The sequence below is a fragment of the Xiphophorus maculatus genome, chromosome 15, assembly GCF_002775205.1.
Source record: "Xiphophorus maculatus strain JP 163 A chromosome 15, X_maculatus-5.0-male, whole genome shotgun sequence".
Classification (NCBI taxonomy): Eukaryota; Metazoa; Chordata; class Actinopteri; order Cyprinodontiformes; family Poeciliidae; genus Xiphophorus; species Xiphophorus maculatus.
Genome location: NC_036457.1, coordinates 4,824,779 through 4,848,495, shown reverse-complemented (window position 1 = coordinate 4,848,495; position 23,717 = coordinate 4,824,779). Strand labels below are relative to the sequence as shown.

Here is a 23,717-nt window from a genome sequence, read left to right as displayed (position 1 = left end):
ATTTTAAGGAAACATTTGCACCTGAATTTGGATCAATTCTGATAAAACAAGAAGTTGTTTTAAATCAAATCCAAATTCCTACATAACAGGTAAAATTTCAGAATAAAAGCCTTATTTAATGGTCTTAATTAAACAAAAACATTTCTCATTTAATGATTTATCTTTACTTCACTAGAATTTAGAAAGTAAGACAAGTTTCTCAAACAAAATGTATTTTTCATTAATGACCATAGCATTTTTTGCTGATCTGCTAAAATATTACAATCATCTAAGACTAAATTCTTGTTTTTTATGAGCCAGAACCATCAGAACTGAAATCCTGAAACATTTCCCTCTGCGATTTTAACTGGATTGGGACAATATGCTGCCACTCAGGTCCGTTTGAAGCAGAAACACAAAAATCAACAAGACTCCAACACATTTTATTGTCATCAACAACATAAGAGTAATTTCACAGAACTACAAAATGAAGCCCATAAAAAAAGAAGATATTTACAGATGGTGTGATTAACTGAAACCAGTCTGTGTGATCCAGCGGTTCTCCACAGGATCACCTGCGGGCCCGGTTGTTCTCCATCAGCTGCACCACCAGGCGGCTCTTTAGCGTAGCTAGCTTGCTCCTGTAGTGCTGCTGCAGGACGGCGGCCAGGCGGCGGCGGAGGCCCTGCAGGCTGGGCAGAGCGCCGCAGTCCGGCACGTTGAGCAGCGTGTGGAAGAAGTCCAGCCACAGGTCGGCGTGGGGTTTCCTGGAGGGAGAGGAAGCGGTTAGGGGGAGAACCGAGCCGGATCCAGAGGGACCGGAGGTGATCGGGTTACCGTCTGAAGATGCCATTGGTCTGCCAGACGCCGCCCTCGTTAACGACCTGCATGTAGGTCCCAAACAGCAGGCAGTAGACGGTTCCCGCGATCCCAAAGTAATCCGTCTGGAAACACAGAGCAGATTTACATTCACACCCTGGTCCGGGTTCTGGTGGTTCTGATGACCAGAACCCAGAGTTCACTCTGTACCAGAATTAATCTGCAGCCAATAATTTAGCTTTGACTTTTTAATCTAGTTCAGAAATCATTCTGAGGGTCAAAGATCAAACTTTTCTCTGACTGGTTCATCTCGGATTGCCTTTAACTCATTGGCTGTTTAAAATGGAAGCTCTGGTTCTGATTGGTCAGACCGCCACAGCTCAGCCAATCAGTGCAGTGGATTCATCACTTTGAAGTGTTATTACAGAAATGTGACCAGATGTGTCCAGTTCCATTAAAATATAATTATATTAAGAAATAAAAATATTAATGATCAAGAAATAAATTTAAAAAATATTAAATATTTACATTAAAAGATAAATGAATACAAACTGATAAACATTTACCAACCAATCAGTAAGTGAAAAAATATAAAATAAATATAAATTAAAGATTAAAATGATCAATAAATATCAATAACAATGTAAATGTGTATAATATAGTTAATAAATTGATGCAGAAAGTTTTACCAAACCTCACTATAACAATATTATAATAATTAAATAAAAATAATAATAAAATATAACAATAAATAAATATGAGAATAAATGAATGTAAACTGGTAAACATTGTCACAAATAAGTAAATGTTTTTTTCACGCAGTTCTGACTTTTAGTTTTCTTTCATTTCTTATTATTGATTAATTAGATCTTTAATAAATCTCCTTTAGGGTTAATGGCAGACCCAGTCAAATTGCAGCTCCGCCCCTCCTCAAGCCCCGCCCCTCTACCTGGTAGCTCCAGGGTTTCCCGCTCAGCATCTCGGTGCACTGGAAGCCGGATGTCAGACACCTGGCGGTGAACGCAGTGCATTCTGGGAACAACGCCATGTCGATGCTCTGACCCAGGTCGATGAGAACGAGGCCGTGGTCCACGCCGTCAGCGTCGAAGCACTGGTTCTCCGGGAACCTGCAGGGGCGGGACGACAGCGTCAGACGGGCCGGAACCAGAACCGGAACCAGAACCAGAACCAGCAGACAGACACACCTCTCTCCCAGCAGGAAGTTGTCAGGTTTGATGTCGGCGTGGATGATGTGCGCGGCGTGCAGCTGCTCCACGGTGTGCAGGATGCAGATGGCGAAGTGAAGCACGAGCGGCGGCGGCATCACCTTGTCGCTCTGCGCCCGGAACAGGTTAACGGCGTTCTGCAGCGAGAAAAAAATACAAGAGCGTTACCGCAGCGACACGGAGCGTTACCACAGGAAACGCTGTGTCAGCACACGGGCCGCGACGCACCAGCAGGGTGCCGTAGTTGTGCAGCTCCCCCAGCATGATGCTGCCGTCCAGGAACAGGTGAGCAGAGCGGATGCTGCCCAACAGGTGGCGCACAGAAGGAGGCAAGCGGGCGTCCAGACAGGTGTTGATGTAAAACTCCCAGGGATTGGCCGGTTTCTGCACCTGCAGAAGACAGGAAATGATGACATAGAAAGGAGGAAATAAGGAAATAAAAGGAAGTGAGGAAAGCTAATATGAGCTGAAGAAGGAACCAAGGACAGAGGAAAGGAGAGCAAGAAGTGGTACGGGGCGGCCCCTCCTGACCTTCAGGACCATCCTGTCAGAGGTCGCGGGGTTGGTGGCCTGGAAGACCGTGGCGAAGGCTCCCTGTCCGAGGACGGCGTCCACTCTGAGGGACGACGATCCTGCAGGACGAGAGACAGCAAGACGTCTGAGAAGGTCCTACTCAAAGTTTCCACATCTTCCCTGTTTATTAGATTTAACTGATTTTCTGTCAGCTGGAAATTAAAACGTCATTTAACAATTTACTGCTAAAAATCTGAAAAGTGTGGAGCGGGTTTATATCATCTGCAGCTCAGTCAGACTCAGCTTTCATGTCCTTCTGCAGATTCTTAGTCGAATCAGATCTTTGACTAGGCCGTTCTGCTCTGATCTAAACCAAGGCATGATGCTGCCACCACCGTGTCAGGTGTGAGCCAATCAGATCAGACCTGAGCTCCTTTATTTGATACCAGCAGGAACTCTTTCACCCTAAAAACATCAGGGTGTGAATTCAGGCGCATGCCACACTTTTCAGCTGTTTATTTGCTGCTTATGTTGGTTTGACTCATTATGTGATGTGAGCGGTTCAGGCTGTGACCTCTGACCCCGCTGGTCCTACCCAGGCTGAGGATGTTCTTGGGGCCGATGTTGGGGACAGCGCAGGGCCAGCTGTAGCAGCAGGGGTGAGAGGTCAGCGGTGGGCGGAGCCGGGACAGCAGGTCCGAGATCCGGTCGGCGTCCCAGGGGTCGGACACCAGCCGGAGGCCGCCGGGCTCCGCCGGGCTCATGGGGACGTCCCGGGTTCTGGCCGAACCGGGTCGGCAGGGACTCAGGAAGGCATCCAGGTCCGGCTCTGCTGAGGTGACGGGACTCCTGATGTCCAGCCAGTTCGCCGTGGGGGCGCACTGCGGGCTCATGGGAATGTCACCGAGCCGGTTCTCGTCTGGTTCTGGGCTGCCGGGCCTCTCTGGGTCCTCCAGGATCTGAAACGGTTCTCTGCTAGGTCTGAGCGGGTTCTGCAGAGGGCTGGCCTCCCAGCCGGCGGCCCCGGAGGCCTCTGCCGGGCAGAGCGTCTGGTCCCTGAAGGAGAGCAGGGCAGGCGGCGGCGGCTGCGTCATGCTGAGGCAGGAGGAGGCGAAGCCGTCGGCCATGATGGTACCCTGCCGCGCTGAGGACGGCAGCAGCGGAGCGCCGGCCGCCTCCGACGCCGCGTCATCGGCTGGACTCTGCTCCATGATGGGGCTGAGGGAGAACCAACACCATCTTTCACTTAATACCAATAACACACAGCTTCTTTATTTCACCTTTTTATTAAAGAAAAACATGGGCCGTGCTGTGGTGGCGCAGGGGGTTAGCACGCCCCACGTTTGGAGGCCTTAGTCCTCGACGCGGATGTCGCGGGTTCGACTCCCGGACCCGACGATATTTGCCGCATGTCTTCCCCCCCCTCTCCTGTCAGCCTGCTGTCATATAAGGGACACTAGAGCCCACAAAAGACCCCCTGGAGGGGTATAAAAAAGAAAAAACTAACTACTTTTAAAAAAAGTGACTCGTGATAAATCTAGTAACTTGTTTTGACAAATCCACCTATTATTTCGAAAAGAAAATAGCAACAAATCTAGCAACTCTTTAAAAAAAGAAAAAGTGATTCACATGACAAATCTAACAACTTTTTTTCCTTATAAAAAAAGGTCGGCGGGTCGGAGGGAAGCTGTGTGATGTCGACATCAACCAAGCTGGACCGGAGGAACCAATGGGACAATTCAACTGCAGTACCACACTTCGACCACAAGGTGGCAGCACTCAGACAGGTTTAGGCCAAATATTGCAGAACTAAACACATTTACAGGAAAATGTCAAAATGTGCACAGAAACAAAGATCGGATCCTTAAGTACCAATTTACACTTTATCTGCAAAAAAAACTTAATTTGGGTTTTAGTTACACTTTAATCAAAACAAACCAATGTGATCACACCTCTATCAATTTGTTTCATGTTGGATTCATGTTAATGTGTATTTAAAGTCAAAACCTTCAATAAAAACATACAGAAAATCTCACGACCCCATTGCAGTACCTCTGCGACCCTCCTACAGGTTGTGACCCCCATGTTGGCTCACCTGAGTTTTTTCGTCTGCCGTCTGATGAAGACGTTTTCGTCTGCGTCGCCGCCATCTCCGTTATTCTCTGCAGGAACATCAGAATCAGAGCCTCATCCAGTGAAGCATCATGGAGGAGGAGGAGGAGGAGGAGGAGGAGGCGGAGCCTCCGCCGGTACCTTCAGCCAGGAAGAAGCCGCCGCTGAACGGCGTTTTGTGAGTGAACGGTGTGGAGACGAACTGGGCCAGCGGGGCGAAGTCGGTGGTGCTGTTGGGACAGGCGGCCAGCGAGTTGTGGCGCGCGCCCCACATGGTGCTCTCGTCTGGGATCAGCTCCGACGGCGTCTCCTGGTGGACACGGACAGAGATTCAGCCCGACAACCGCCAGCACCAGCTGGACCAGAACCGCCGGAGATTCCCAACAACTGTCCCAAACTCACGTTGGGTCTGTCCGCTCTCGGCCCGCCAAGTTCTGTCAGAGCCCTGGCCGGTTTGGACCTCTCAAATGGAACCGCGGTGCTGAAGGAAACAAAAACATCAAATCAGTCCATGTGTTACCATGGTTACAGATGATAAATGTCCAAAACTGAAAACGTAGGAGCTTGAATCCTTCCAGCTGCAGAGCATCCAGAGACAGAAGGAAAGATGATCCAAAGATCAACGACTAGGAAAGGAAATCAAGAACAAGACAGATCAAAACAGAAAGGAAGGGAACAAGGAAGTAAGGAAGGGTCACAGGACGGTACTGTCTCTTTAAGGAGGCTCCAGGAGCCTCTGATGATGAGGAAGGTTTACCTGCCGTTCTCTTTGTCTTCATAATCCTGGAAGATGGTGAACGGGGCGGCAGCCGGCGGCTCCGGTACCAGCGGGACCACTGTGACCAATGAAGGAGAGAACGGGTCAGAACCGGGCTAACCAGAACCGGCCTGCAGTTCTACAGATCCAGAACGTTTACCGCCGGTCTCCAGGTCCGGGTCGGGTTCAACAGCAGCCCGGTGCAGCATGGAGGCTCCCTGGAACGGGTCGTCCAGGAAGGTCGGAGCCTGGAACATGTTCATGATAACGCCTAGAGGGAACAACGGGTCAGGACCAGAACATGATAACGCCTAGAGGGAACAACGGGTCAGGACCAGAACATGATAACGCCTAGAGGGAACAACGGGTCAGAACCAGAACCAGAACATGATGACGCCTAGAGGGAACAACGAGTCAGAACCAGAACATGATGACGCCTAGAGGGAACAACGAGTCAGAACCAGAACATGATAACGCCTAGAGGGAACAACGGGTCAGAACCAGAACCAGAACACGATGACGCCTAGAGGGAACAACGGGTCAGAACCAGAACCAGAACACGATGACGCCTAGAGGGAACAACGAGTCAGAACCAGAACCTGGGGCCTCATGCATAAAACACTGAGCGGTTTTCACACTAAAACTTTTCGTGCGGAAAAATGTATTAAAACGCGGCGCACAAAAAATTGGGATGCATAAATCGGTGGCCTCGAACGTTTCCTTTATTAATCCTAATTTGCAGAAACAGAGCAGCTGCTGTCGCCTCCATAAATACATATTAATGTAAATTAGTATAAATACCAGGAGGTCTGTCGCTGCGTGAAGCAGTAACCATGGCAACGACCTTGTCTATAGCAGAATAAGTATTTATAATAATAATTGTATATTTTATTTAAAAGGCACTTTGAGGACAGATAATGTCACCTCACAAAAATAAAAATAAATTTTAAAGAAAAAAAATCCAAATTAAAAATATAAAAAAATAAAGAGATCCTGTAAATGCATGTTTATAGTTTATTATTGTTCACAAGTAAAGTTTGTGCAGCTGCTGCACATTTTCACGCCAGTGAAAAAGTTTGCGTATATTTACGCAAACTTTAACGCAAAGTTAATTTTTATACATGCCGATTTGTGCGTAAAATATGGCGCTGCACATTTTTTGTGAGCACGCCGCTTTATGCATGAGGCCCCTGAGCCGGGCGCTCACCCAGGGCCTCCCGCGTGTTGACGGTGGGCGACGGCAGCGCCCTGGAGGGCGTGGCCTGGACGAAGCCCAGAGAGGAGTTGGGCGTGACGTGGGAGACGTTGGCTGCTCCTCCCTGAGACACTGGAACGATGAAGAAGAAGAGGATGATGAGGAGGATGAAGAGCAGGAAGAAGGAGGAGGGCGATGATCACTCACCATCAAGCTTCTCCTCAGGTTCTGGTACCAGACCGCAATGCCTGATGGGAAATATGGAGGGTCAGAGAGTTTGAGGAAGTCGTGCGAGTTTCCCCTCCGGAGGTCATCAGGTACTCACAGCGGCGCCGCGCCGAGCCCGCCGGGCCGACGGGCTTCCGGGTTCCTCTGGGCTGACGACCCAGGAGCCTGAGGTTCTGCTGCGTCACTGCAGTCGGACAGGACGGGGAGAAGGCGGGTCGCCTCAGAACCAGAACCGGTACCGGCAGCCTCCTGGATCAGGCTGAGGTCGGAGAGAAGCCCCTGACCGACGGAGCGACGGGAACGAGAGGAACGAGAGGAGGAGGAGGAGAAGATGAAGGGGGCAGCAGAGGCCTGGAGGGGGAAACATCACCAGGTTACCTGGGTCAAAGGTCACACGATGAGACAGACAGAGGAAGGAATAGAAACGCAGAAGGCAGAGAGAAAGAGAGAAAGGCAGCCAGCGCTCCGTCTCCATGGTGACCTGCAGCGTTGTGCAGGGAGATCCTCCACAGGCCTGCAGGCTCTGCTTGACCTGCTGCAGCATGCTCTGCAGCATCTGCACCTCCTGCTCCTCCTGCGGCAGCTGCCGCAGCTGCAGCTGAACTGCAAGGACAACACAAGAAACGGGTCACTTCCTGTCTCAGGGAGAAACGGGTCACTTCCCGTCTCAGGGAACGCCAGGTTCTTACTCTTCTCCCTCCACTCCCGCTCCTGCCTCTCCTGGATCTTCCTGAAGTATTTCTCGGCCCGGACCTCTTCGAAGCAGAACTCGACGCCGTCGCTGACCAACGCGTCCTCGCTGTACTCGGAGACCGTTGGGGCGGCGGCATCCTGACTGGACGGTTGTGTCCCCGACGTCTCGGTGCGGGACACGCTGCGGACCACACCACAAGTGAGCGGACGCCTCGTTAAGACCAGGACTAACGAGCTCAGAGGACTTACGTCGTGACGGTTCTTCTCAGAGGCAGTTTGGATGGAGAATCAGCGGCGGCCTGGACAGAACCAGAGGTTTAGTGGGTCATACTGGTGCTACCGTTGCAAACAGTAACAGACAGGAACCTTTTTCTGGGGAGACATCTGATTGGTCAGCTGGGAGTTCTGCAGAGGGACTTGGGCTCCTGTCCAATGAAACACAGGAAGAATCAGCAGCTGATCCAACATGGCATCATGAGAGAATCGGGTCGACAGACTCTCACCGGACGCTGGAGGCTCGGTTCTGGTTCTGCTCTGGAACTGCCTGCAGGTCACACTTCACATCAGCATAAACTGCACTCAGCAAACCTCCGCTAATCTGCTAATACGCTAACAGCAGAGCTAATTTTCAGCTTGAAATTAAAGGGTTGTAATCTTTAAAGAAAAGATGTTATTTCAGGTTAGTGCATTAGCATTAGCTTTCTCAAAATGCCATGTTGGTGTAGTGCTTTAGCATTAGCTTCTTCTGCAAACAGTGTTGGTTTAGCGCTTTAGCTGTACTCACCTGTACTCGTGGAGCAGCGTGTCCGCCGGCTGGGCCTGGTTCTCCAGAGCCTTCAGGTAAACGGCATCAGCCTGATCCTTCATTCCCTTCTGCTCAAAGTGCCGAGCCCAGGCCAGGTACAGAGCCGCCGTCCTGCTGCCGACGCCGCGACTGAAGACGTGAGCGTACAGGTTGGCGGGGTCCGCGCAGTAACTGGCCTGGAAGACACGGTTTCCATGGAAACCTGAGCAATGCAACAGCTTCCAGCACCAGGGATTACAACAGAACCGGACCTTCATCATGGTCCACTGAAAACCTGATTCAATTAAATCTGCAGAAGACTGAGATACTAAGGAAGGAAGAAAGGGTGGAACAAAAAGGAAGCAAGGAAGCAAGGAAGGAAGGAAGCGTCCTTCTGGCTCCAGGAACAATTTCAGTTCAGTAAATCTGTGACTGGATTCAGAATATGAATTGGTCTCATCTGACTAATAAACTGCTGGTTGAATTTTAATGAAAACATTCAGATTCATCAAGCTAACCTAAAACTCACTAAATCACACCTCCATCTTTCTCCATCAGTAAACTTAAAGGACACTCTCGCTGTTTGAGGTAACTAGCTGTAACTACTTCTAGTTAGCTCTAAGTAACTCGAACCAATTAGGATGAGCGGTTCGGTCCTACTGCTCAGCGCCGGAACAACGAGTCTGACTTACACATCTGATGCAGTAGTTGACGTAGCGGACGTCGTTGGCATATTGATCCACGTTGAGGAACCTTTGGACCAGCGCTTTAAACACCAGGGACATCTCACTGCTACCCCCTGCTGGCTGCCTCTGCTCCAGGAAGTCCACAAACCTGCAGGACCCGAGAACGGAAAAGTCACAAACACAGCAAGCAACGTTTCTCTGGGGCAGCAGACAAATATTTTGTTCAACAGATTTTGTATTTATTTATTAGACTTCTTTGCATTCTTTACTGTATTTATGTGAGCTTGTGCAACATAATTTGAACTTCTTTAGCCTGTAGCAATAAACAATCAGTTAATAGAATAAATAAATTAAAATGAGCTTGATTTCAATTCAGATGATTAATATTTTCTACTGCAAATCTTCCACTGAGACATAATAATCCATTTTATTTGTGGTTTCGCCTGTGTGTGGTTATATTTCCGTTTTATCTATCGTTTTTGGTTATTGTGTGTTATTTTGGTTATTTAAAATATCTTCCAGTTCTACTGTTGAGCAGTCATTACAAAATTAAAGCGTATTGGTTTCTGAGAGAACAAACTTGCATTATTATGTTGAAAATTCTGCTGAATCTGGCTTATATTGTTAGTTTCATTTTGTGTTGTTGCGGAGACACATTTCATGGGTGTGTCTGTTTATATAAATATGTTCAAGACTGAATTAAAGTCAAGGCTACCTCAAAACCTTCACTGAAATAAAAAAAATGGCCTGTACTATTTTATGATAAATAAAATCGTCCATTTTCAGAAATTTGTTGCGTCTTTTCTAGTTTTTAAGACCCATTTTCTCCACCTCTAGATTAAAGCTGTCAGGATTCCAAACTGTTCTACAAAAATCAGAGGAGACTTCCTAGCGGCTGAATTAACTCATCTGATCAGACAAGATTTTATTATTTAAAGCTGAAGAGAAATTGATTTTGAATTCAAGCTCATTTATATGTCTGAAGTACTAACCTACCTCGGTTCAGATTAAAACAGCAGAATTAGCGGAAATACTTAACTGTCCCACGGATCCAGCGGGTCGTCTCCGCTGTAGGAGGCCAAACTTTCTTCAAAACACCTAAAAATGGGGAAATATGGAGATAACTTTAAGGAGGAAAGCCCAGCGTCCAAAATATAGCTAATAACTGGTATTAGCTACAGGAGGCTAACTCGGGCTAGCGTTTTTACCGTAAATATGAAGCGATATCCATCTCAGCCCGGGCTAAAACTTCACTCACTATTAATAGATTCACCTTATGGATAAACAGAGATTATATTACTGTGTACATTTTGAATTGTTTTAGCACTTTAACTACAATAACAATTCCTGTTGCTGGCTCTGTTCCTGTGTTACGTTTAAAATTTCGCGCTCAACCAATGGGCGTCCAACAATGCATATAAGGCACGCCCCTGATGAGAAACAGGAAGTGACGTACAGAATTGCGGAGGTTCTTGTCAGTACAAACAAAACTAGCTTAAAATAAACCAAAAATAATTTTAAAAAATCACAAAGTAAAATACATTGAGTCAAAATAAAATAAATCAATTAAAAAAATGTTTTAATTAAAGTGACAGTCAAGAATTTTTCATGGACTAATCAGTAAAATTATAAAATACAGATAACTTGTCCTTCCTCCTGAATCCTGTCACAGGGCTTTTTGTTTATTTTACTAACTTTCACTTTCAAAAGTCTTCCCATTACCTAGGCACTGGTGGAAACATCTTGTGGAGCCCTCAGATAGAGATGGTCCTGTCTTTCCTACTGATCCTCTCATACTGAAGTTGTTTAAAAGTTAGAAAACTGTTGGTTTCACCAAAAATATTTTCAGAAGCAGTTTCCAGCAGGCTGTGCTAATGGAAAGCAATGAATGGTGCATCCAACTATTAACCAACACAAGAAAACAGTGATAAATCAATAAAAGCTAAATCATTGTTCTGCACTAATCAGTCCAATTTTGCACAACTGCACTGTGGCACACTTGCTGTACATATATTTACATATACATACTATATCTGCATTTTTTGAATCTTTGCAAGGACTGCTCTAAGTTGCTTTTTATATTGACAGCATATTATATTTTATTTTTTATTTTGTCTACAACTGCTACTCAGTGGTGGTTGTTGTGTGTCTTGTCTCTATGCTGCTGTAACTGCAAAGTATTTTCCCTGCTGGGATGAATAAAGTAATTCTATTCTATTCTATTCTAAAAGCACTGGGGGATACAGGAGAGAGAACGGGAGACAGAAAGATGAAGAAAATTACTCTCATACTATTTTGGATCACAATTATAATTTTTATAATCAAATTTAACCTGTTTTTTTATCATTAATGTAAACTTACATTGTTGTACAATGTAACATTGTTTTGTAACATTATTTTATAACTAGAAAAATGTTGACAGATTAAGCTGACTTTGAGTCTGTCTATATTACTGGAAGGATTGGGGTGAATTGGAATCCGTTATGGGATCTCTGACTATCTTCACTAAGTTATTATTTTCTGTAACTTTATTACTGTGTTGATCTATGTTATTACCATTTGGCGGGTGGTATTGTGGTCCATTACTGTTTTTTAACCTTATTACGACCATTAAGTCATGGTTACCGTGTTTTATTACAGCATGAGCTATACATTAACTATGTGTTAGCGTGTTATTACTACATTAACTGGGATTTACAGTGATGGCAATCACCAGACCCGTTTCCCGCCTCCGTAACCCAGATGAATGAAACCGGAGCAGCCCCTGAATCCCCTCCTCAGAAACCCTGTTTCTCTAAAAGGGAAGAAGCGGACCTCGGGACTTTACCTCGCCGCCATTTTCTAACCCGGGGTGAAAAAAGGAAACCAAGTGAACATCACCGGGGTCAGTATTCCTCCCTAATTCGGACCACCATCACCACAGCGGGTCAGCATCGTGCACTCAACGTTACATCCGCATGGTATGTACCCGGAAAGGCTTGCTCTTTGGAGGGTGGGGTGTTTAGCTAGAGCCGGTGTTAGATGCTGTTCGCTCCGGCCTCTGCTGATGGCTAACCGGCATTTTGAAGCGGTGAAACGGTTCCATTCTAGTAACGTGACACTGCCAGAGAACATGAGGTAACTTCAGCTACATAAAAGGTCATTATAATGAGGTAATGAAGAGGAGACGAAGATGTTTGCTTAGGTTGGTGTAACGCTGAGGCCTGCAGCCTGCAGAAGCCTGCGCTGCCGGCTAACGGCGTGTGGCTGTGAGAGGAAACCTGCAGGCTGCTCCAGCGCTCAGTTTATCCGTTATAAATGCTTCTAACTGTTGGCAGAGCATAGATATATGTTGGTTTCCGTGTTGAACATGTTCGGCTTCAGTTATCATGTGCAGAAAACCCATTTAATGAGCTAGCAGCCCAGTTTCTAATATTATAAACAGGACGGTGGCGCCAACAGTCCATTTATTCAGAGCACACCTCCAGAGGTGATCTCTGATTGGCCAGTTGGGAGCAGCGGTAAATAATCAAGGTGATCCGATACTGTTGTCATGGATACTTCGCTTTTAAGTTGAATCAGTTCCAAAATAACAAGATATACCCCTGAAGAAATATGATCTTTTTGTAAAAATGCTGAGCAGCAATCCTGCTGCTCTCACTGAAACGGGATCCTGACTGAACTCTGACCTTAATCTGACTGAAAACAACAGAACAAGAATTAACACATTGAAGCTTCCTAATATCACTAAAAAACAGGTTTCTGGATTAAAAAGTCAGCCTGTCATTTTCATATTAAAACAAGTTTTTATCAAAACTCAGATTAAATGTTCGTCAAACGAATAGAATATACTTTATCGATCCCCAAGGGAAAATTGCTTATTTGTTGAAAGCTACTCCATCTTAGGTAATAAATGCAAAGTTTATATACACTCAGCAAAAATATAAACGCAACACTTTTGTTTTTGCTCCCATTTTTCATGAGATGGACTCAAAGATCTAAAATTCATTCCAGATAAACAATATTATCATTTCTTTCAAATGTTGTCCACAAATCTGTCTAAATGTTTGATAGTGAGTACTTCTCCTGTGCTGAGATAATCCATCCCACCTCACAGGTGTGCCACATCAAGATGCTGATCTGACATCATGATTAGTGCACAGGTGTACCTTATACTGCCCACAATAAAAGGCCACTCTGAAATGTGCATTTTTTTCTTTTATTGGGGATGTGGGGACTCAGAACCAGTCAGTAGCTGGTGTGACCACCATTTGCCTCATGCAGTGCAACACATCTTCTTTGCATAGAGTTTATCAGATTGTCAATTGTGGCCTGTGGAATGTTGGTCCACTCCTTCAATGGCTGTGCGAAGTTGCTGGATATTTGTGGGAACTGGTACACGCTTTCGTATACGCCGGTCAAGCACATCCCAAACATGCTCAATGGGTGACATGTCCGGTGAGTATGCTGGCCATGCAAGAACTGGGACATTTTCAGCTTCCAAGAATTGTGTACAGATCCTTGCAACATGGGGCCGTGCATTATCTTGCTGAAACATGAGGTGACGTTCATGGATATATGGCACAACAATGGGCCTCAGGATCTCATCACGGTATCTCTGTGCATTCAAAATGCCATCAATAAAATGCACCTGTGTTCTTCGTCCATAACAGATGCCTGCCCATACCATAACCCCACCACCACCATGGGCCACTCCATCCACAACATTGGCATCAGCAAAGCGCTCACCCACACGACGCCACACATGCTGTCTGCCATCTTCCCTGAACAATGTAAACCGAGATTCATCCGTGAAGAGAACACCTCTCCAACGTGCCAGACGCCATCGAATGTGAGCATTTGCCCACTCAAGTCTGTTACGGCGACGATCTGGAGTCAGGTTAAGACCCCGATGAGGACGACGAGCATGCAGTTGAGCTTCCCTGAGACGGTTTCTGGCAGTTTGTGCAGAAATTCTTTGGTTATGCAAACCAATTGTTTCAGCAGCTGTCTGAGTGGCTGGTCTCAGACGATCTTGGAGGTGAACCTGCAGGATGTGGAGGTCCTGGGCTGGTGTGGTTACACGTGGTCTGAGGTTGTGAGGCCGGTTGGATGTACTGCCAAATTCTCTGAAACGCCTTTGGAGACAGCTTAAGGAGAAGAAATGAACATTCAATGCACGAGCAACAGATCTGGTTGACATTCCTGCTGTCAGCATGCCAATTGCACGCTCCCTCAATGCTTGCGACATCTGTGGCATTTTGCTGTGAGACAAAACTGCGCATTTCAGAGTGGCCTTTTATTGTGGGCAGTATAAGGTACACCTGTGCACTAATCATGATGTCAGATCAGCATCTTGATGTGGCACACCTGTGAGGTGGGATAGACTATCTCAGCACAGGAGAAGTGCTCACTATCAAACATTTAGACAGATTTGTGGACAACATTTGAAAGAAATGGTAATATTGTTTATCTGGAATTAATTTTAGATCTTTGAGTCCATCTCATGAAAAATGGGAGCAAAAACAAAAGTGTTGTGTTTATATTTTTGTTGAGTGTATATAAGAGTGATAAGTTCAAAATGACTAGATATAACAAATAAATACACAACAAGCAAATCATGATCCTAAAACTCAGAATTGATTCTCTGGACGCCGAAACATTAAAGTCACACAAACGGGTTCAGAGTTTCCCCCAGTAAACCTGCTGAGGCGTCCGCCCTGTTTTTGTACTAAAAGATGTTAATTAGGCAGGAAATGTAAAAATATTACTGGGTAATTAAATGTTACAGGAAAACATCTCCAGTGAAACGATATTTAAACCAACAACTAGTCTGAAAAACAACAAATCAAAAAATACAATTAAGATGAATATCAATTATTTGCACTTTTGTTTAATCCAAATGAAGTCAGCGGCTCTATCGGGCCCCCAGGGCTTCAGGGGCCATAAATGATAATATTTTAACACAGATACATAAATGTAACATTTATTTATTGAGATTAGCAATGCTGCTAAATTTGATTTGATGGTTTCAGCATAAATAGATTAAAATATTTAAAATTGTTTAACATTTAAATGTAAGATTTTAAGGAGCTGGCAAGTTTACTTTGTAAAAGTTCAAAGAACAATATTCATAGTTAGATTGTTTTGTTACCATAGCAACAATCTGATGCTGCGAGTTGAATCTTTGAGTTTGAGCAAATGAATAAACTGTAATTATAACTGATTGTAGGAGCCATTTATCCTTTTCTGTGTTTATCGCCACCAGGGGGCGAATTTCATTTTGAGTTCTGTGTGTCTGATGGGGGATGGGTATTTAAGGTCAACCTGATTCTGTTCAGGTGTTGTTAATGGGAAGAGGCAACAGTTTTCTACTGTGTTTGGGTTTGATGTCGAATTTACATGTAACTACATGGAAGTAGCAAAACGATTGACATTGTTCTGTACAATAAATGACCTTTTTATAAGTCAAACTAAAGATCGGCATGATAAATCTCTACTGAACGCACGTAAGACCAACGCCTTTCAAGCATAACAACCAGTAGCCTAAAATATAGGATTTTAGCCGCTACACTGATTGTTTTCAGGTTGGCCAGTTAATCTACTCTCTCTCTCCCAGATTAAATCCAACACAGAAGCTGTTAGAGGTGCTGATGGTTTTAGCAGCAAGAGGGGCCCCTAGGTCAGATTCTGCTCCAGTCCTCATGCAGCCTTGGACCGGCCCTGCAGGATGAGTTCAATCTGCTGCGTAGAGATGAGCAAAAAACTGAGATTTAATTTAATGCTAATGTGGCTTTATGAGCTCTAACATTTCTGTCTCTTGAGTTTTTAATAAGAGCCACAGAAACTGTTTTGGTTGCTCCAGTTTCTCAGATCTCCTCGCTCATTAACTCTGACTAAGTGGACAAAGCATTTGGTATGATTTGATGCTTCGTAACCGGAAAAATAATAATAAAATAATATAAAACCAGCATGAAGCGTGACTACGAGGAGAGCGCCAAGCTCCTCACCGGCTGAACCTGCATGATGAGGTTAGCGCTAACGCGCCGACCAACTGGGACAATACATAACCTTTATCAGCGCAGACAGAGCCAGGCGCTGGGCAGCAAGTTGAGATGGAAAAGCCGCACAAAATTCTTTGTCCATAAATATAAATCATTCTCGCCACTTGCTCAACGCTCCTCTGAAAGCCACTACAAGTTATTCACATAGAGCTGCACAACCAGAGCTAACACGGTGGGTTTAAACTCCTATCTTGATCAAAAACTTTGGAAAGAAACAATTCCTCACAGGGGGTTGATGTAAATATCCATACAGGTCAGCCTGAGTCCAGTTTGAGTGAAAGGAGGTGCGCGATCTGAGGTAAACTTAAGACATCCAGCTGCTGCAGCGCGCGAGGCAACACACACAGGCGCCAGCGGTGCTATTGGTCCGGCTTTAAATGCATAAACAATAAACCCATCTTCTATAAACTCATCTTTTAGGAGTAAATCTGCTCCGCCAGTGTGAGTCTTGCAATGCAGCTTTAAAAAAGCGATTTTTATTTTTCTACATTATTATTTTCCTAAAGACATAAACAAGAAAGGCCTAGCCTGGCGGTGGAGCTTGTAAAGCATGGCGGGGGAAACCCTGCGGTTTAAATCCCACAGGAAACAGTTGACAGGTTTCTGCGTCGCTTCGTTCCAGATGTCTGCAGATTTGGCCACAGATCACGTGAACGGGAACGGCACCGAGGAGCCCATGGAAACCATGGCAACCGTGACCCGCTCCGAACATTTCCAGGCTCTGCTGGACTCCGGCTTGTCGCAGAACGTAGCTGAGAAGCTGGACGAGCTTTATGTAGCAGGTCAGGACACACACACACACACAGCTGCTGCTGTTCCTGCCAGCTGCTCTTTAGGAGGAAACATCACCGACACACTTTCTGTGTTTCCATAATAAACGTTCAAAATGCTCAAAAACATTCATGTGCAGTGATGCCAACTCCCACCTGCAGGTGGCTCCACTGTTACAGTCGACTGATTGACATGGCGAGTTACAAATTGAGCTACTTAAGTTCTAAAAAATGTTTGTGGAGCTTGACCTGATGCTGACCTTTGAACCTGCAGGCCTGGTGGCTCACAGTGACCTGGACGAGCGCGCCCTGGAGGCTCTGAAGGAGTTCAACGAAGACGGGGCGCTGCAGGTTCTGGTCCAGTTCAAGGAGAGCGACCTATCCCACGTCCAGGTGAGTTTCCCTGGGCGAGGGGGCGGAGCCAGCGGCGGCGTCTTACCCGTTTGTGCTCCTCCAGAATAAAAGTGCCTTCCTGTGCGGGGTGATGAAGACGTACCGGCAGCGGGAGAAGCAGGGCACCAAAGTGTCTCCAGCCTCCAAAGGTCCAGACGAGGTGCGGATCCGGGAGCTGCTGGACAGAACCGGCTACACGCTGGACGTCACCACGGGCCAGAGGAAGTACGGCGGCCCGCCGCCAGACGCCGTCTACGCCGGGCCGCAGCCCACAGTGGGAACCGAGGTAGGCCTGCTGCCCGCAGGCTGTTGCTTAGCAACGGCCCCGCTCCTGACGGCTGCCGCTCCCCGCAGATCTTCGTGGGGAAGATTCCCCGCGATCTGTTTGAAGACGAGCTGGTTCCTCTCTTCGAGAAGGCCGGGCCCATCTGGGACCTGCGGCTGATGATGGACCCGCTCAGCAGCCTGAACCGCGGCTACGCCTTCGTCACTTTCTGCGCCAAAGAGTCCGCCCAGGAGGCGGTCAAGCTGGTAGGGCCGCAAGCCGCACGCTGCACATAGACCCAGCCGGGCCCGGTACCACAACCTCTCCTCTCTCTTCCAGTGCAATAACTTCGAGATCCGGCCCGGCAAACACATCGGCGTCTGCATATCTGTGGCCAACAACAGGCTGTTTGTCGGTTCCATACCCAAGAGCAAAACCAAGGAGCAGATCGTGGAGGAGTTTTCTAAGGTTACAGGTAAGAAGCGCTCCCGGCGGCGGTTCTGACGGTTCCGCCCGGCCTGACCTCCGGCTCTGCTGTGTCCGTCCAGAGGGTCTCAGTGATGTCATCCTCTACCACCAACCCGACGACAAGAAGAAGAACCGCGGTTTCTGCTTCCTGGAGTACGAAGACCACAAAACGGCGGCGCAGGCCCGGCGCCGGCTCATGAGCGGAAAGGTCAAGGTCTGGGGCAACCTGGTGACGGTGGAGTGGGCCGACCCCATCGAGGACCCCGACCCGGAAGTTATGGCCAAGGTGAGTCAAAACCCAGAACTCACCGGGCGAGATGAAGACGAGCTTCAATCAGGAGCTGCAGGAAGGCAGCGATGGAGGCTGAGGAGGCCCAAAAAACACCAGATACCTGCTGACATGAGCTCACCTGATTGGATCTACTGGTTACTACATTAGCTAACAGCATTACTAGGAGCTAGCTTTAGCAAGAGCACATAGCATACATCAACTATCCAGGAAGCCTTGCAGTGTAAACATGTCAACATCTGTGTGACAAAATTTGGTTTATATTCATAAAAACTAAACATCTGTTACTTTTACTGCTGAAATAAATGTTCCTTATGGATTTTCCTCTGGAGTTATTACATCAGCTTCAGGTTATTTTATGTTAATATTCAAATCGTAATGGTCTTAAAGGAATTTGAAACTTACAGAAACCACTGCTGAAGCAAAGGTTGATCGAAGAATATTGCTGTAAAGTTGGGTGGAAGGAAGAACAGACTGAATGTCTGGGCGTTGTCTCTGCAGGTGAAGGTCCTGTTTGTGAGGAACTTGGCCAACGGCGTCACAGAGGAGATCCTGGAGAAATCCTTCAGCCAGTTTGGGAAGCTGGAGCGAGTGAAGAAGCTCAAAGACTACGCCTTCGTCCACTTCGAAGAGCGGGACGGAGCCGTGAAGGTACCAGCCATGCCCCCGGCGTACGCTTCCTGTCTCTGATTGGACGGCTGAATGAACTCTGGTCCTGCTGCAGGCGCTGGAGGAGCTGAACGGGACGGAGCTGGAGGGAGAGCCCATCGAAATAGTTTTTGCCAAACCGCCTGATCAGAAAAGGAAGGAGAGGAAAGCCCAGAGACAAGCTGCCAAGTCCCAAATGTAAGACAGGTCCCACACCACTGGGGACATTTAGAACCTTAAATGGACCTCCACTGGTTCTGGTCAGGACGGGTTGAGGAGTAGGTGGCGCTCTCCATGCTAACTGGTCTCTGTGTGTGACCTTTGCCCTGTCTCCCTCCTGCAGGTATGATGATTATTACTACTACTCGCCGCAGCCCCACATGCCCCTCCCCTCCAGGGGGCGGGGCCGCGGTGGCCGGGGGGGCTACGGCTTCCCCCAGGACTACTACAGCTACGAGGATTACTACGACTACTACGGCTACGACTACCACAACTACCGCGGCGGCTACGACGACCCCTACTACGGCTATGACGACTTCCAGGCCCCGGGCCGGGGGCGGGGCAGCGGCAGGGGCCCGAGGGGTGGAGCCTCGCCGGTCAGAGGTCGCGGCGGCGCCGGGGCTCCCCGAGGCCGGGCCGGCTTCTCGCAGCGCGGCGTCGGGCCCGGGCCGGGCCGCGGCGGGCGCGGACCAAGAGGAGGCGTGGCGGCGGCGCGCGGGCGCGGCGGGGTACGTGGTGCGCGGGGCGGCCGCGGTGGAAATGTGGGAGGAAAGCGGAAAGCTGACGGCTACAGCCAGCCAGATTCCAAGCGCCGCCAGACCAATAGTCAGAACTGGGGCTCCCAACCCATTGCTCAGCAGCCGCTCCACTGCGGGGACCATGCTGGTAACTATTCCGGGTACAAATCTGACAACCAGGAATTTTATCAGGATTCTTTTGGGCAGCAGTGGAAGTGAAACCAGTGAAACCAGTAGCACTCTAAAACAAACCCGCTTCTGGTTAAAGACTCGGTCTGATTGGTTGCCTGCAGGTTTTCCTCCAAATTGGTGACATCTGGCAAGATGTGTGTACATATTTTAAAAATCAGCTTGGACTCCAAACATAACCCCACCCCCACCTGTTTCTGGCGAACTGCTCTTCTTCTTCCCTTTGTTTTGACCACTTTTAAAGGCCGTACTTTAGAGGCAGATTTGTGCTGCGGCTCAAGCTTTCTGTATGTTTTTACACACTCTGGTTTCCATGTTCTGAGTAGCTAACAGCAACAAAGCATTTGTCTCCTAAACATGTATTTAAAGCGGTGAAATGACGATTTGTATTGCGTTTGTTGTTCCTGAGAAGAACCAGAGGACCCAGCAGTCCTGTTCGGCTTGTATTCTCTGCTGTTTGTCTGCTTTAATAAACATACACACACTCGTGTACAAAAACTACTTCAAATTGTGTTAAATTCATGTTTGGGCAAATTCTCTCTTCAAATTTCCTTCAAATTTAAGGCTCCTTGTGGAAGAAATGGACTGAAGGTTTGCCAGTGTTGGCCCCGTGCTCCAGCGTCACCTTGCATGCCATCAGATCCCAGATCACCTACTTCTGTATGTGTAGTGACATACTCCATCCTTATCAGTTCCTCTCATGTCCAAAAACATAAATGTCTCACAAATTGGTGTCCTAAATTCACTGGACGCAGCATCAACAGCTGAGGGGGGGAGTCGAAGCACAATTTGACTTTAGTCTCAGAGCGAAGCTTTTCTTGTCCCAGAAGGATCTTCCTCGCTGTTTCCCTGCTGGATTCTAACCGCAGTGGTGGGACCGCTAACCGACACGCTAGCTGCGCTAAGCAAAACGTTAGCCGCTGTGCTACACCAACGCCGTATTCAGTGGATGCGTCGAAACATCAATTTAATTTAGACATCATTTTCTGTAATGTGCTTTGACTTTGTTTGCTTTTTATTAAACTTCATTTATTGATTAAATTCCTAATAATCCAAGAATAAAGTTGTTATATACGACAGTCATTAATTGCATTATTACATAAAAAGTATGTAATAATGCAATAAAGTCGCAATACAATGAGAATAAATTGTAATATTACCAAAATAAATTCTTGGTGATAGGATATTAGTTGTAATATTATGACAATAAAGAAAAAAATTGTAATGTTGAGAAAATTTGTAATGTAAGAAAATCGCAATATTACGGGAAAAAGTTTGAAGATGGGAAATGAGGAGAATAAATTTGATTTCTGAGAATTAAATAAAGTCACAATTCGCAAAAAATTCGTAATATAAAAAAGTCGTGACGTGAATGAAGTCGTAGAATTAAAAAAATTCACAATAAGACAATTCGTAATAATACTATAGTAAAGTCGAACCAAAGTTTGCTATGTGTTTTCAAAGTTCGCTAAAACGCTAAGCTAATAGTTAGCACCGGTATTAGCGCATTAGCGGAAGCGTGCCCACCACTGCTAACCCTGCATGTGCTGCTGCTTCTTTGCATGACTCACCTGAGCGTCAATCTATCCAGTCTAGCTCTATGGCTGCTCACCTGTCCGCTCCCTGCTGTCTTAGCGTGTGCTGCTAGCGTGTCCTGCTAGCGTGTGGTGTGCATTAACACATGCATGCGCTGTCAGGCTGTGAATGCTTCCTGCTGCAGCAGACGATGAGTGTCGATGTGACGCGTCTCGTTTCCGTCTCTAATTCTTCCTTTTGTTACCCGACTAGCAGGAAAAAGGGCCGGAGGTCGCCGCCGACGAGTCGCTGTGACCGGGCCGGGCGGCGCCCCCTGCTGGAGGGAACGGTAAGGTCAGCTGACTCAGAGGAACCTCCGGCGCTGGACGGGATCCTTCTGGACCGAGCTTTGCTGCTAGCTTGGAGTGAACTCTGGTTTTGTTCTGAAGACGGACTCGATGATCTGGGATCAGCGCCGAGCCGTTCCAGCCGACCGCTAACTACCTCAGAGGACCCAGAGTCCGGGCCGGACGGCGCCGGAGGTTCGCCCCGGCCCAGGCCGTCCTCAGGCCTCCGGTTCTGACCCAGAGGAGGGGACCCGACGGACCCCTTGCGTGGAGTCCATCATCAGGCGCCAAGCAGAAGTTAGTCAAACATGTTTATCAGAACCGCCTCGAATGGACCCGACCTCCATCAGAGCAGCGCAAAACTAAAATATTTAGCAAATTTGGCTTAAAATCAGCGACTGAAAGTTCTGCTTTCTCCCAGAAGGAGATAAATGACCCCGACATAGTGGCTGGTTTCATTTACACCAGAATAAATTCATAATAAAAGTAGAAAATGTTGGAGCTAAGAGCGCTAAACGTTTTCAAAGTTAGCTAAAGCTAAGAGCTAGCTCCGCTTTTAGCATCGTGTACTTATTCAACGTGCTTAAAAAGCTAATTATCTGACATTGTTATATTTTTCACGTAAATCTAAAATAAATTTACCAAGTGAATTATTTTTAAATCCGTTTCCTCGGATCAGAAACTAATCAGATTTAAACGGATTTTTACAAAAATCACTGAAAAGCTCCATTTTCCGGTTTTTATTTCTCACCCTGAACGCCTCGTTATCCCAGCTCTAGAACCGGACCGGTGGTCAGAACCGGGTTCTGGTTCCTGATGATCCGGCTCCACTCTGCCGGTCGCTGGTTCCCCAGCTGAGGACGGGGTTGCCATGGCAACATATTGAGCTACAGCCCGAAGGTCGTCGGGTTCATTCGGTTCTGTTCCGGAACGGTCACGACCCGCCCCACACTCCCTCTGCAGACCCGGTTCCGGTCCAGAGCCAGGACCGTTTGGGTCAGAAAGCTGGCCTGGCTTCCTTTGGTGGCTCAGAGGTGAAAGGCATTGTGGGAGATGTAGTCGAGCACAGGATCGTGTTGCTGCTTTTCTGCCATTAAACAGAATCTGGATCGAGGTTCTGGTCGGATTCTGAGATGATGAGCTGCTTTCAGAGAGTTATCTGAGTGTGTGTGTTTCTGAGTGAGTGTGTGTGTGTGTGTGTGTGCGCGCTCCTGCAGATTAAATGTTTTCTACTGTACATGATGAACTTATTTTTCTAATAAACTTGTTAACAGTCATTTTGATGTTTTTGTATTTTTTGCTTTAATTATTTTAACATTTAAAAAAATATATCTGAATCTGAAGGAAAATTTTAAATATTCATTTTCAAAGAAAAAATTTGCAAAAAACTAAAAACCATCAGAAAGACGATCAGAACCAAACAGGTTCAGAACCGTCCAGAAGGTCCAGAACTCCTCAGCAGAACCAGAACATTTCCATGCTGGCTCATCCAGTAAAAGTCAGAGGTCAACGTGACAGACCAGAACCTCTGCTGCCCCAGCAGAACAGAGACCCGTCTCAGGACCCTGGACCCAATGGAACCTGCTGGTTCTGTTGCATCATGGCTGCAGTCAGACACGGTGGTGGCAGAGTCATGCTGAGGGCTGTAATCAGGAGGTTCTGCTCCTAGCAGTAGAACCTCCTGGTTCTGGTTCTGCCAGAACAACGACCCAAAGCTCATCAGAGTCCATTCAAACAGCTGGACAGGTGTTGGAGTTCTGGTTCCATGGAGCAAAGTGGATACAGAGGCCAATTCAGAGCCACTGTAACACTGACTGCTACAGGAGCCCCTTGCTGCCATCAGCATCGACTCAGAGGAACTTTTGGAGATCAGAGTTAAAATCTTTAATAAAGTTTTTCTGGATTTAATAATAGCTGAAATATTTTTAAGGTTTCTGTTTTCATGTCTGAGTTTCTCAGTGACAGTTCAGAGGGTGTACTTACTTCCTGCTTCATGTCAGTGATGAGGAACCTGAAGATCCACCTGGTCCAGGCCCACAGAATCAGCCCCTGGACTGGAAG

The 23,717-nt window shown here is 47.0% G+C and overlaps 2 protein-coding genes across 7 annotated transcripts; one reads left to right on the top strand and one right to left on the bottom strand.

Moving 5' to 3' along the window:
• Positions 1 to 412: 412 nt before the first annotated feature.
• Positions 413 to 10,369, bottom strand: bub1 (BUB1 mitotic checkpoint serine/threonine kinase). The gene is made up of 24 exons (XM_023347228.1): positions 10,201 to 10,369; positions 10,031 to 10,090; positions 8,999 to 9,140; positions 8,307 to 8,503; positions 8,026 to 8,066; positions 7,889 to 7,947; positions 7,772 to 7,821; positions 7,519 to 7,703; positions 7,311 to 7,432; positions 6,927 to 7,180; positions 6,809 to 6,849; positions 6,614 to 6,733; positions 5,567 to 5,677; positions 5,407 to 5,485; positions 5,052 to 5,130; positions 4,791 to 4,959; positions 4,633 to 4,699; positions 3,133 to 3,755; positions 2,556 to 2,656; positions 2,253 to 2,414; positions 2,004 to 2,161; positions 1,748 to 1,925; positions 817 to 923; positions 413 to 746 (listed from the first exon to the last, which is right to left on the bottom strand). The coding sequence occupies exons 1-24, from the start codon at positions 10,221 to 10,223 to the stop codon at positions 551 to 553; spliced, it is 3,324 nt and encodes a 1,107-aa protein (XP_023202996.1). The 5' UTR covers positions 10,224 to 10,369; the 3' UTR covers positions 413 to 550.
• Positions 10,370 to 11,771: 1,402 nt separating this feature from the next.
• On the top strand, positions 11,772 to 22,891 carry LOC102217556 (heterogeneous nuclear ribonucleoprotein Q). Of its 6 annotated transcripts, none has more exons than XM_023347765.1 (11): positions 11,772 to 11,952; positions 16,658 to 16,817; positions 17,080 to 17,198; positions 17,263 to 17,484; positions 17,553 to 17,729; positions 17,803 to 17,938; positions 18,012 to 18,217; positions 18,722 to 18,871; positions 18,945 to 19,066; positions 19,212 to 19,753; positions 21,586 to 22,891. In XM_023347765.1, exons 1-11 carry the CDS (start codon positions 11,950 to 11,952, stop codon positions 21,660 to 21,662), a joined length of 1,914 nt encoding a protein of 637 aa, XP_023203533.1. In that variant the 5' UTR covers positions 11,772 to 11,949; the 3' UTR covers positions 21,663 to 22,891. The 6 variants fall into 6 exon arrangements, with proteins under 6 accessions (XP_023203533.1, XP_023203532.1, XP_023203536.1 ...); XM_023347764.1 differs by having other exon boundaries at positions 21,583 to 22,891; XM_023347768.1 differs by having other exon boundaries at positions 11,773 to 11,952; positions 19,212 to 19,596.
• The last annotated feature ends 826 nt before the right edge of the window (positions 22,892 to 23,717 follow it).